Source organism: Hevea brasiliensis, unplaced genomic scaffold (assembly GCF_030052815.1).
Source record: "Hevea brasiliensis isolate MT/VB/25A 57/8 unplaced genomic scaffold, ASM3005281v1 Scaf244, whole genome shotgun sequence".
NCBI classification, from domain to species: domain Eukaryota; kingdom Viridiplantae; phylum Streptophyta; class Magnoliopsida; order Malpighiales; family Euphorbiaceae; genus Hevea; species Hevea brasiliensis.
The window spans coordinates 83979-98629 of NW_026614745.1; the positions used below are offsets into that span (position 1 = coordinate 83979).

The 14651-nt window shown below is 37.3% G+C and overlaps 1 protein-coding gene and 1 non-coding gene across 2 annotated transcripts; one reads left to right on the forward strand and one right to left on the reverse strand.

Annotated features, from left to right (window-relative positions):
* Positions 1-1863: 1863 nt before the first annotated feature.
* LOC131176794 (uncharacterized) lies at positions 1864-2643 on the reverse strand. The gene is made up of 2 exons (XM_058141828.1): positions 2459-2643; positions 1864-2311 (listed from the first exon to the last, which is right to left on the reverse strand). Exons 1-2 carry the CDS (start codon positions 2641-2643, stop codon positions 1864-1866), a joined length of 633 nt encoding a protein of 210 aa, XP_057997811.1.
* An 865-nt stretch (positions 2644-3508) lies between these two features.
* Positions 3509-3615, forward strand: LOC131176795 (small nucleolar RNA R71). Its single transcript, XR_009146686.1, has one exon. It is a non-coding gene; the product is annotated as a small nucleolar RNA R71 (small nucleolar RNA).
* The last annotated feature ends 11036 nt before the right edge of the window (positions 3616-14651 follow it).

The window sequence follows — 14651 nt, forward strand, 5'->3', positions numbered from 1 at the left end:
ACAAAATTAGGACTGAATAAGAGATAAAGTACAAAAATAATGTGCAAGAAGATGAAAAAGTGTAATGAAATAAGATCTAACAGTTAAATCAAGAATTAAACCAAAAAGCATTCATAGAATAACTATATCCATATTAGAAGATAAAATAAAATAAACTAAACTAAAGGAAATGAATGCAAATATAATCATAAAAACTAATTACCAAAGTATTACAACTATTACTAAAGTTTAAAGATTAAAATAAACGGATTACAAAATAAACCTAAAACAGAAACTAAAACTGAATTGAAGAACTAAAACTATTGCTAAACTACTGCTACTGTTCAAGCTCTGCTGTCAAGGCTTTGTTGTTGTTCAGCTTGCTGCTGGTGGGTCTACTAGTGGCACAAGTCATTTTGCTGGGGTAAGCACAAAATTACTTAAGGTTAAGCATGACTTGCATAGGGTAGTTGCTTAGGTTAAGCATGTAGCAATTGCTGAAATTAAAGATTCTGGGTAATGCATAGGGTCTACACAAATTTGCTTAGGGTTAAGCAGAATTTGCATAGGGTTAAGCAGAATTTGCATAGGATACAGCTTAGTAAGCAACATCATCAGCAAGTTTCGGCATGTTTTGAAAAAATTTGCGGTTTTACTTACCAAAAACAGTCCAAATGATATGGAATACTATCATGACCCTCAGCAATTACCAAATACACACAAATACCATAAAATTGAGGAATTTAAGCTCATCATCTCTTAGAAACTTGTCAAGCATGATACAAGCATGCGGTAATTAGCTCAAATTAGGCACCAATTGTGATTACCTTTTTACAAACTTAATGAAATGGTCTTATTTCTAAGTTTATACCAAAAGAACATTTTCAGCAGCATTTGAGACAAGTTCCAAACATTCAAAAATTGCAGAAAAGACATAGAAATTGACTTTTTAAGCAGCATGAACAGTAGCATGAATAGTAACATAAACAGTAACTCAAACAAAAACATGCAAATTCTAACTAACTATAAAAACTGTAAATACACTAAAAGGTAAAACTTAACAAACACTATTTTTGCACTTTAATAAAGCTCACATCAGTCCTAAATATCAAAATTGATCCTCATTTAAGTTGCATTTCACAAAATTTACACAAGACACAAAATTAAACATGTGCTATCAAGTAGATTGCAATATCAGCAATTTAGCACAAGTTTAAAGGTGTTACTGTTCACAGGTACTGGATAAAGTGCATTATTTTACTTTATACTTGCTCCCTTTCAATTCTTTGTTTTTGCTACAAGTGTCAATTTGCCCAATCTTCATGAATGACCTACAAAAGATAAACAAATGTCACTTTTGAGTTTAATGAGGGTAAAAACTGAAAATGAAATGAAATAGAAGATTAATAAACTACAAAAGGATATGCTTGGATTGCCTCCCAAGAAGCGCTTATTTAAGGTATTAAGCTTGACCTTCTTTTCAAAGCTCATGGTGGTTGGAATTGGAAAATATTACCTCCCTTCACAACAGGTGCTGAAATGAATTTATACTTCAACTTTTTCCCATTATATGTGAAAATACCTGTTGCTTTGTTCAGAATCCCAACTATGTCTTGAAGAATATTCTTACAAACTTTAGATGAATCTTCTCTTTTGAGTGATTTTGATGGAGGCTTGAGCTTAACTTTTGAAGCTTCATTGTTAATCAAATGAGATGGTGAAGCTGACTTTTTCTTTCGCACTTTATGCTGATTGCATTGCATTGGAATAGCTTGATTTCCTCTAGTTTAGTAACTTCAGTTTCAGCATAATGCTCTATAACATCTACCCTATAACAAGAATTCATCACAGCTGGTTCCTTGGAATGTTGGAATAAATTAAACTCTATTTCCTCCTCCCCATCACAACTTTCAATTTCCCATTCTTTACATCTATATTAGCTCCTGCAGTGGCTAAAAATGGCCTTCCAAGTATGATGGGCGTTCTTACATCCTCCTCCATCTCTAGTACAATAAAATCTACTGGAATGAAAAACTTCCCAACTTTTAATGGTACATTCTCTAAAATCCCAACTGGATACTTTATAGATCTGTCAGCTAACTGCAAAGAAATAGTTGTGGGCTTTAGATCTCCAACCTTTAACTTCTCACATATGGAAAGTGGCATCAAGCTAACACTAGCCCCCAAGTCATATAATGCTCTCTCAATACTTGTTTCTCCAATGTGACATGGTATGGAAAAGCTTTCAGGATCTTTCAGCTTAGGTGGGAGCTTGTTCTGCAATATAGCACTGCACTCCTCAGTAAGTGCAACAGTTTCATAATCTTCCAACCTTCTTTTATTTGATAAAATCTCCCTCAAAAACTTAGCATAAGAAGGCATTTGAGAAATGACATCGGTGAATGGAATGTTGATATACAACTTCTTCAAAACTTCAAGGAATTTCCCAAACTGCTTATCTAATTATGCTTTATGAAACCTCTGAGGAAAGGGCAATGGTGGCTTGTACGGTGCAGGAGGCACATTTTTCTCTTCTATTTTCTTTTTATCTTCTTTCTCTTCATTTACTTCCTTACTAGCTTTAGCTTTAGTTGAAGTGGATTCACTCTCACACTCATCTTTCTTTTCTTTCAACTTTACTTCAATTTCATGTTCTTCCCCCATTACCTTTCCACTTCTTAAAGTAACAGCATTGCACTGCTCCCTTGGATTCTCAGGTTGGCTAGGAAGCTTCCCAAAAGCTTTACTATTTGAAGAGCTAGCCTGTTGAGCTATTTGATTCTCTAACATCTTGTTGTGTGTTGCCATTTGATCTACTTTAGATGCTAATTGAGAAATCATTTCTTGTTGACTTTGATGGCTCACAAGTAGAGTCTCAATCATAGCTTCTAATCTAGCTGTCTTGTCTGGTTGTGCTTGTTGTGATAGAGGTGGAGCAGGTGCATTTTGAGGTTTAGGAATTCCAGGAGGAGGACCTCTATTCTGCTGAAAATTCTGATGTTGTTGATACCCAGAAGGTTGTTGAAAATTCTGATGTTGTCCTTGTCTACCTCCCCAAGAGAAATTGGGGTGGTTTCTCCATGCCGGATCATAAGTTGCAGAAAATGAGTTACCACCTGGTCTTTGATTGTAGTTCCCCACATAATCCACTTGCTCACTAGAAAAATCTTGATTAAGTGCAGAAAAATCAGCTGCACAATTGACATTTGCAGCTCCAACTTCTACTGAGTTACTAGAACCTCCAGCTGAAGAATCTACTTTCATGCTTAGCTTGTCCATCTTCCTTGTCAAAGCATCAAACTTAGCATTAATCATATTCATGGCATCAAGCTTGAACATACCAGCTGGTTTCTTGATCTCAGTCCTCTCACAACTCCATTGGTAGTTGTTATAAGCAATTTTATCCAGAGCAGAAAAAGCTTCATCTTCAAATTTCTCCATAAGATCACCTCCAGAAGATGCATCAATTGTACTTCTAATAGCTGGTGAAACTCCATTGTAAAAGTGTTGAACAAGCATCCACTTAGGAATCCCATGATGTGGACATCTCCTTTGCAAATCCTTGTACCTCTCCCATGCTTCATACAAGCTCTCATCATCTCTAGGTTTGAAAAAAGTCAGCTCATTTCTTAGCTTAGCTGTCTTGCTTGGTGGAAAATATTGAGCTAAAAATGCTTGAGAAAGTTCATCCCATGTTGTGATAGAACCCGGTGGCAAAGAATGTAACCACTCTCTAGCTCGATCTTTTAGAGAAAATGGAAATAATCTGAGTCGAATTGCATCATCAGAAACTCCATTTATCTTCAACATATCACTGATCTCAAGAAAGTGTGCTAGATGCACATGTGGACTTTCACTTGGATTTCCTCCAAATTGTGATTGTTGTACCATCTGACAGAGTGCAGGCTTCAATTCAAAATTATTAGCTTCTACTCTTGGTCTTGTGATACTTGGCATGAAATCCCCAATGTTAGGATAGGCATGATCCTTCACAGAACGATTGTTATTGTTGTTGGCCATTTTTTCTTGTAATTGCTCTTGCTCTTGTGCTCTTTCTTGTTGTTGTTGAGCTTTAATTTCAGCTTTTCTCCTTTTAGATTCTGCTCTTAAAGCTTTTGCTGTCTTTTCTATTTTTGGATCAAAGAATAAATTGATTTCTTCACTTTTTGTCCTTCTCATAAAATAAAGTACCTGAAAAACAAAATAAACAAATTCTCAAAGTAAAATGGTAAAAAGAAAATAAAATAAAATGCCCAAATTAACCAAACAAACAATTGTTCAATATCAAACAAAAATCAAATCCCCGGCAACGGCGCCAAAAACTTGATGGGGCGAATCCGCAAGTATACGGGTCGTCTCAAGTAATAAAGTGATGAATCAAGTATCGTTCCCACGAGGATTTGCCGTTTGAGTACCAAACTATGAATGAAGCGATTATTTGGGCTAATGATTAATGAATAAATGGTAAATGTAAATGAGCAAGGTAAATTGATTAATCTAATTGAAATGGGTAAAGAGCAAACAAATAAATTCTAGATCTAGTTTGCAATTAAACTAAATTAACAATGGGTAATTCAAATCAAAGTCTAATTATGTTAAAAGTGATTCCAGAGTTGGGGGTTTATGCATAAATTAATTGGGATTTGTCTTGGGCATTCCAATTTTTAGGGAAAAATAGAGTTTGAAGGAAATTGATTCTAAATTCCTTTGATATCTTTTTCAAGCAAACCAAAGTGTGTTCTAAAATAACCAAACCTACTTTCGTATGTTATTTGATTACTTTAAAACCCATTAAGTTTTGTAACCAATCATTAATTCCTCTTAAAATCCTAGTTTATTTCTAAATCTAGGTTATTTTAAGTTCCAATCCTTGATTATCTATCAATGACTTTCGCCTTTTGGTCCTTCAATCAAAGATTATCACAATACCCAATGGGTACCAACATTAGGCAAGTAAATCAAGCACACAAGGAAGGAATCAAAACTCATATTTATGTAAAATAAGGAAATACCCAGTCCAAATACATAAATTAATCTAAAACATATTTCCCAACTCTGAAATCTAAAGAGTTTACTCACTCATGATGGTATTTACAAGAAAGATTGATGGAAAAGTAAAGAAAAACATGATAAGAGGACTAAAATAGAAAAACCCAGGTAGAAGAACCCAAAACTCTGGTTTCTGGAGCTCCAAAAATGGTTGCAGCAGCTCCTCCCCAGAAAATGGCATCTTCTCTCTCTCTATTATATTTTCTTTCCTTTTTGTTTTTCCTCCCTTTTCTCTTCTGTGGCAAAAACTAGGAAATGATGAATTTATATGGTCCCAAAAAGTTGCCCTAAAAGTAAATAAGAGCCAAGGAGTGGATAGGAAATGAGATGTAAAATTATCCAAGTCAGCAGCATTATTCACGTTCTGGGCAGTCTGCTTAGGGTTCGGCTTAACCCTAAGCAGCTTCTTAGCAAATTTCAGCTTCTGGTCGCACTGTCTGCTTAAGGTTAAGCAGACCCTCAGCAAATCTCGGCAGACTTAGAGTAAAATAGACTTTTCTGCTCATGCTTGACTTGTGCTGCACCTTAAGCACTGCCGCTTTACCCTAAGCAGGATCTTAAGTAAAGTCTCAAGCAAATTTCGGCTAACTTGCTCTTTCAAAGCTTGATTTCTTCAACTTTCCTCCATGCTTAAAGAATTCCCAATTTCTTCAAATCACTTCCTAATGCACTCATTGATCTTCGATTTGCCACAAAATCCTATCAAAAACAACAAAATTACAAAAATCAAATATAAAGTATCTAAAGTTAACAAATAAGCTAAAATAAAGCTAAAAACATAAAATATACTAAAATATAAGGGCAAAATGGATGCAAAACTATCCTAAAATGCCTATATGAAATGAGTGTAACAAATTCCCCCAAACTCAACATATGCATAGTAACCCTAGCTGGCCAAAATTCAGTTTAGTCCCTCAACAATTTGTTTCATTTCATTTTAAGCATATTTCTAAGTTAACTAAGCTATAAACACAACTAATTCAACAAAAAAAAATCAAATTTAATCTACTAACCTTAGTGCAGAATTTCTTTCCTCCAAACTTCTTCCTTTCATCTTTTTTTTGTGTCAAGTCCTATATCAAAGCTTGAAATCAAGGTTTAGTATTGGAGATTTAACTTTCTATGGTGAAATTGGAGATTTGATCAAGCTCAAAATAACCTTTAATGGAGGTTTTTGGGTGAGGGAGAGAGAGAGAAAGTGAGGCGGCACTTAGGGAAAGAAGATGACTTTTGTTTATTTTTTTTTTCTTTTCTTTTCTTTTATCTTTTTATGTCTTAGGAAGACCCAAAAATCCATTTAATCAAATTATTAATTATGAGATTTATGGCATCATGCATGATGTCATATCCCTACACCTTTTTCATTTTCTCTTCTTTTTTTTATTTATTTTTCTATTAGTTTTTTAATTTAATTCTCGATTCCGAAGTTTTCTTTTCTCCGATTTTATTTGACAATTAGGTCAGGAGTCAGCTCTCGGGGTCAATTGACCAAATTGCCCCTCGCCGGTTCAACTCAGTTTGCAAATAATTCAATATTTCTTCCGGCTCCCTGACCTAATTATTTGACTGGCTTAACAATTCTTTTCGTGATTTTCTCTTTTCCACTGTGTTCGTAATGGTCCTAAGGACCGCAGCGTCACATTTTACGGTTCGAAATTTGAGTTTAAATTGACTTCACAGTCATTCCCGAGAAGGTCACCCATCACTATGACTCTCGGCTCGTTTAACTTCTTATGTTCTGTTTTTCTTATTTATACTTAACTAATTGGCAATTACTAATTATTTGTGTTTATAGGTTATCTAGTTGTCTTAAGTGTGGTTCTAATCCCCTTAATTATCCGGACCGACACCGGTCATCGGAACAGTGAGATCTATCAGGCTATGCAAACGGGGGTGTTACTATTCTCCCCCCCTTAAATAAATTTCGTCTCGAAATTTTACCTGGTATCAATCTCTGAACAGTTGTGGGTGTTGTCTCCTCATGTCCTCCTCTCGTTCCCAAGTACCCTCCTGGCCCGAATGATGGTTCCACAGCACTTTTACCAACGGTATCTGCTTGTTCCTTAGCTGCTTCACCTCATAAACCAGAATCTTTATGGGTTCTTCCTCATATGTGAGGTCTAGATTCATTTCAATTTCTTCCACTGGTAGTACATGAGATGGGTCTGATCGATACCTCCTCAACATGGACACATGGAAGACATTATGTATCTTCTCCAACTCTGGAGGTAGTGCCAACCGATATGCCAAAGGACCCACTCTTTCCAGAATCTCATATGGGCCAATGAAACGAGGACTCAGTTTCCCCTTTCTGCCAAATCTCATAATTCTCTTCCAAGGAGAAACTTTAAGGAAAACTTTCTCACCCACTGCATACTCAATATCCCTTCTCTTCAAATCAATGTAGGACTTCGCCTTAAGTCGATCTCTGATTACTCTGATCTTCTCCTCAGTTTGCTGAACAATTTCGGGTCCAATCATCTTTCTTTCACCCACGTCATCCCAACACAATAGGGTTCTACATTTTCTGCCGTACAAAGCTTCATATGGAGGCATCCCGATGCTTGATTGGTAGCTGTTGTTGTAAGCAAACTCAATCAAAGGCAAGTGTGTGTCCCAACTGCCCTCAAACTCAATCACACACGCCCGTAGTATGTCCTCCAAGATCTGAATTATCCTCTCCCATGTGTGGAATGCGATCGTTCAATCTAGTTCCTAGGGCTCTCAAGACTTCTAGAAGTGAACCTAGGATCTCTGTCTGATACGATGGATACTGGCACTCCATGCAGTCTCACAATCTCATCAATGTACAACCTAGCCAATCTTTCTAAACTGTAGTCCATCCGGACTGGCAAAAAATGAGCAGACTTGGTTAGTCTGTCAACAATGACCCAAACTGCATCATGACTCTTCTGTGTCCTCGGAAGTCCCATCACAAAATTCATAGTTATTCTCTCCCATTTCCATTCTGGCACTGGTAGTGGATGTAACAACCCAGTGGGTACTTGATGCTCTACCTTTACTTGCTGACAAGTTAGGCATTTGGAAACAAACTCTGCCACATCTCTTTTCATACCCATCCACCAGTAATGCTCCTTTAACCCTCTATATATTTTTGTACCACCAAGGTGCATGGCAAAAGGAGACTCATGTGCTTCCTTCAAAATGATCTGCCTCAAATCAATATCATTAGGAACACACATTCTGCCCTAGTGTAGCAATAGACCATCATCTCTTATTGAGAATTCTAGTTTCTTGCCCTGCCGGACTTCTTCCAACATATTTTTGATCATTCATTCTAATCGATCAATCAACACACATGCCATGCAAATCGTCATTAACCTCTAAGCTGGCATGTAATAATCTTAACTCATGCACCAAAGACAAAGGAGTAACCCGTAGACTTCCCATAGTCTTGCGACTTAAGGCGTCAGCCATAACATTAGCTTTTCCTGACTGATAGTCTATCAGACAATCATAGTCTTTTATCAACTCTAACCATCTCTTCTGTCTCAAATTCAGTTCTTTCTGGGTACCCAAATACTTCAAACTCTTATGATCTGTGTAGATGTAACACTTCTCCCCATACAAATAATGTCTCTGGATCTTAAGAGCAAACACAATAGCTGCAAGCTTCAAGTCGTGTGTTGGATAATTCCTCTCATGCGGTTTTAGCTGGCGTGATGCATAGGCAATGACATTTCGATCTTGCATCAATACACAGCCTAACCCATTGTGAGAAGCATCACTATATACTATGTATTCTTTACCCAGTGTAGGTAAAGTCAGGACTGGAGCTTCAGTCAAACATCTCTTCAATTCATCAAAACTCTGTTGGCATTTATCCGTCCACTGAAATCTCACATCCTTTCTAAGCAGCTTGGTCAATGGAGATGCCAACATGGAGAATCCCTTCACAAATCGACGGTAGTATCCAATCTCGTGATATTTCTGGGTGGCTTCCAATTAAGGACAGCTTCAATCTTATTTGGATCTACCTTGATGCCCTCTTCTGATACTACATGCCCCAAGAAAAATATTTCCTTCAGCCAAAATTCACACTTCGACACTTTGGCATATAGCTGTTTCTCCCTCAAAGTTTGTAGTACAATCCGCAGATGTCTATCATGCTCTTCTGCACTCCTTGAGTAAACCAATATATCATCGATAAATATCACAACAAACTGGTCGAGGTATGGTCTGAAGATAGTGTTCATCAGATCCATAAAAGCAGCTGGAGCATTAGTTAACCCGAATGGCATAACCAAGAACTCATAATGGCCATAGCGGGTTCTAAAGGTAGTTTTAGAAATACTCTGCTCTTGTACTTTCAGTTGATAATAACCTGATCTCAGGTCAATTTTGGAGAACACAGCTGCACCCCTCAACTGATCAAACAAGTCATCAATGTGGGGCAATGGGTATCTGTTCTTTATTGTCACCTTATTCAACTGCCGATAGTCAATGCATAACCGGAGAGTGCCATCCTTCTTCTTTATAAACAACACTGGCGCTCCCCAAGGTGACACACTAGGGTGGATAAAGCCCTTGTCAAGCAGCTTTTGCAACTGCACTTTCAATTCTTTTAGTTCTGCAGGTGCCATTCTATATGGTGTTATGGAGATTGGGTTCGCACCAGGCATAACATCAATTTCAAACTGCACTTCTCTTTCTGGAGGTAATCCTGGCAATTCATCAGAAAATACATCCGAAAATGCCAGGAAATACATTCGGAAAGTCACACACAGTAGGAATGTCCCTCAATGCTGGACTATCCACTTGGGTGTCTATCACATGTGCCAAGTACGCCTCACACCCTTTCCTAATCATTTTTCTGGCCAGTGCAGTTGAAATGATGTTGGAAGGTATTAACTGCCTCTCCCAATGTATTACTACATCACCATACTGAGGAAGACCAAAAGTGACTGTCTTCAGTCTATAGTCAATCATCGCATGATGCCTGGCTAACCAATCCATGCCCAAGATAATGTCATAATCTCTGAAGGGCATTTCAATCAAATCAGACAGAAAAGTGTGTCCTTGGATCACCAAAGGACAATTCCTATATAATTTATTTACCCTAACCTCCTGGCCTAATGGATTAGTTACTAGCACATCATAATCCATTGGTACACACTGGATAGCAGTAGAACACATCACACTAGCACTAACATACGAATGTGTGGAGCCAGGATCAAATAACACATGTACATCTTGGTCAAGGATGGAGAAAATACCAGCTACTACGTCTGATGTTTCAGCCTCCTCCCTCTGACGCATGGTATACACTCTGACTGGTGCGCCACTAGATACTGGCTGGTTAACAGTGCTTTGACTCCCAGGAGTGTTACCAGGACCCCTACCTCTGCCTCTACCTCTACCAGCTGGCTGTGATCCTCTAGGTACATAGACTTGGGCTGATCCTTCAGATGTAGCAGAAGGTCCAGACCAGCGCGGACTAGTACAATCCTTAGCGAAATGTCCGCTCCCTCCACAGTTAAAACATGCACCGGTGGCCTTGAAACAAACCCCACCATGTGTTCTACCACAAGTTTCACACTGCCGGACTGATAAAGATCCTCGAGAAGCTTGTTGGGTGGTGACTGCAGGGTGGTCTTTGGCCAGAGAATCTGCCTCTGCTAGATCTACGAGAGCTAGATCCCCCAGACTGTTTCCTCTTCCCAGAACCACTCTCAGGTACTTGACCAGTAGTCTTTTCAGTCTTTTCTTTCTCTTGTATACCCTTCTTCACTGCCCCTTCTGCTTCTATCCTTTCCAATTCCAAGGCCAGTGAGATCAACTCAGAGAAATTCTGATGTCGAAAACCCACAACTTGCATTCTCAGATTCGGTCTTAACCCGGACTCAAACCTCTTACATCTATCTCTGGGGGTGGAGACTAAGCTTCCAGCGTAGTGGCTCAGTTAAGAGAAGTCCCTTTCATATTCTACTATGGTTCTGTCCCCTTGTTTCAAACTCAGAAATTCTTGTAACTTCATATCCACATATGCATCGGGGACCCACTTCTGTCGAAACTCCCTCAAAAAGTCTGACCAAGTAATAACTGGAGGTTCTACCAGGCTGTGGGGGATGGTCTTCCACCATTCATATGCATCCCCTTGCAATAAGGAAACAGAATACTCGAACTTCAGCTCTTGTGCACACTGCAATTTCCTGAAAACTCGTTCCATTCTTTCCAACCACTGTTCTGCCTCCAGTGGATCCACAGTGCCCTTAAACTCGGTGGCCCCAAATTTCATCAATTTTTCATATTGTCGAGCTGAGGGCTGTGGTTGTGCTACAGGTACTTGCATCTGAGCTTGGGGTGGCACATTTCCCGCCATTTGCTGGAAAAACGCAGCCATCTGCTGTGCAAACTGAGTAGGGAACTGCGGTGCTGGAGTAGGAGCTGGAGTAGCTGACCCACTCACGTTCTGGAGTGCTGGGGCTTCCCCTTGAACCTCAGCCTCAACAGATTGTTCTACGGAATGATCTCCTTCTTCCATTCCGTTTTCCCAAAATTTCTACTTCCTGAGATCAAACACAAGAAGGTTGACCTCCGTTAGTGCATATTCATGATGTAAATATGTTATATGTATCAATTAAAGACACTTGAGCAGTTGTACTTGTCAAAGAAATATTCATACACATAGTCAAAATTTATTGAAAAACCATGCTCTGATACCACTAAAACATGTCACACCTTACCCCTCTGTAAGGCATAACATGATCCCGTAGAATACCTAATGAACTACCGAACTTCACCTACCGATAATTCATTAAGTACACTACAAGGGATTTTAAAACTATTTTCTTGCATTTTGGAAGTGGTGAGCATTTTGGTAGAAATTAAAATCATTTATTCAAAGCTTAAATACTAGTAAAAACTTTGTCCATTTTTTTTTTCTCCGCAAATTTTATAAAAATTTCGGCAGAGTTCCGTCTGTATTTTGAGAAAACAGTTCTTCAAATACCTGAGAAAAACACTTCCAATAAATTTTCCACAACTCCCAACCTCCAAACAATCTCAAGTCAACTCAATTCAATCCACTTCAAAATAATTCCACAATCCAATCAAAGTTTATCATCTCAAAATATTTCATAACTTCATTCACAGTGCATAAAGTATGAAATTCACAAATACAAATCTTAATTTACAAAAAGAAGTTCCAAAAATAATATTATTATAATTTATTATACAACTGCTCAACTTTATATTGATACATAAAGCATTATAATACTTACATCAAAATAACTAAAAGGGTATAAAACAATACCCGTACAAAAATATCAGTGTAGTCCTCAATATCAGTAGCAGCTCACTCTGCTGCTTTCTCCTTGCTCTTATCTGCGACAGCAAAATAAGCTATCGTTGAGTATAAAAATACTCAGTGGTGCACAATAAAAATTTGAAATACAATACATAAATCATTCATTGACAAAACACAATTTAAATATTTCTCAATCACATTTCATAAATTATCAAAACTCATAATAACACAATTTAGTCAAATAATTTAATAAACACAGTGTTGCCAATTCATACACAACTTAAGTCATGACACAAAATTTCTGATCAATGCCGTATTGTACACCACGACAAAGCAATCTACAACCCCACTAATCGAAATTAATGAGGGAGGTGGCTAGCTAGCTAATGAGTACTCATCCGATCTACAACCTCAACTGGTAAACCAGAGAGGGAGAAAAAATAATCGATCTCACCCCATAAATGGAGGAGGAGTAATGTGATACTGTCATGCTAAGTGTGAACACAAAATCAATTCAAAACAATTTATTCAAATAATTAATGAGAAATCCAATAAATTTCCAAAGTCATAGTTTCATTCATAAGGTGGCAACACAATTCATGATTAACACTAATTTTTCATAAATCATACCAAATCAATTTTTCAATGACAAAATGCTCAAATAAGGATTATTGTGCACAAACCTGACGTGAGTCGCCTCTAGGCCTTGACTCAGTCTCTCAGACCTTCCAAGTCTTTTTCAGCTGAAGCACATAGTTTCACAGTGTTTCAGTACCATAGCTTAGCATAAATCAAAAAATAAATTCAAATTCACTTTTATCTAGCTTATATCTGCTAAACTTGACATTCTTTAAAATTTGTGTTTCGGGGTTACTATTCACTACACTATTCAAGTCAATTTATTGACTTTCTAAGGCTTAATAGGTATTGGAACTCCAACTTCACCGACATACCACATTTTGGTCACTAAATTTGTTGATTTTTGCTGTTTACTCAAAACTTAGGTCTTTTAGGCAAAATTGCCAATTTTCAGTTTTGGAGTCCTAAGTTGCACTGTTCCATTGGTCATTTTACTGTTGGAATTTAGCAAAACTTTCTTCATAGAAAATGTTCCCTAATGTCTTAAGTTTATTCTCCTTTTTGAATCACCCCAATTGGAGTTTTGTAGCTTAAGTTATGGCCATTTGAACCATGGCTGCCGGATTGGATTCAACCCAGAATTCTAGGCAATTTTTGGTGCTGGCAGATTTGGGTCACCAACTTGGGGTGGCCAAATGACTTGGTTAATGGCATAATTTGGGTTTATGTTCTTCATGAAAGTTTTAGGCCTATATCTCATCTAACTACTGGTAAAATTTCAGGTCATTTAGACCTGCCTAACTCAAGTTATGGCCAAATGAACAAACACTGTTCATTTGGTCAGTTTATACAGGGCTGCCTGTAATTTCCTAACTTTGGTCAATTTGTTCACTAGGTTTTGGTCACTTTTTGGGCATGCTTCCTAAATAAAAATTGTGTCATTTAGTGTCTATTTTCATTCTCAATTAGTCTCATACCAATTGGACTTGTAAAATTTCATTTTTGGTCCCTCAAAGGTATCTTGGTCATGCTGCCAGCAGCATGACCATACTCAATCTGAATTTGGCTTTGATTCAAACACTTCTAACACACTTAATTAGGTCACAAATGACCATTTCTCACTTCACAATAGGTCAAAGACACCATTTACAAGTTTCTCACATTTTTGTCTCTAAACCCTAATGTCCAAAAACCCTAACTTACTAAATTGTTGCATTTAACCACTTTTAAACATACCAAACTCATTAGCACATCCATACAAGCTTGCCTACCATTTAATTTCAATCAAAACTCAACATATGTATAGTAACCCTAGCTGGCCGAAATTTAGTTTAGTCCCTCAACAATTTGTTTCATTTCATTTTAAGCATATTTCTAAGTTAACTAAGCTATAAACACAACTAATTCAACAAAAAAAATCAAATTTAATCTACTAACCTTAGTGCAGAATTTCTTTCCTTCAAACTTCTTCCTTTCTTCTTTTTTTTTTTGTGTCAAGTCCTATATCAAAGCTTGAAATCAAGGTTTAGTGTTGGAGGTTTAACTTTCTATGGTGAAATTGGAGATTTGATCAAGCTCAAAATGAGCTTTAATGGAGGTTTTTGGGTAAAGGAGAGAGAGAGAAAGTGAGGCGGCACTTAGGGAAAGAAGATGACTTTTGTTTATTTTTTTTTCTTTTCTTTTCTTTTCTTTTATCTTTTTATGTCTTAGGAAGACCCAAAAATCCATTTAATCAAATTATTAATTATGGGATTTATGGCATCATGCATGATGT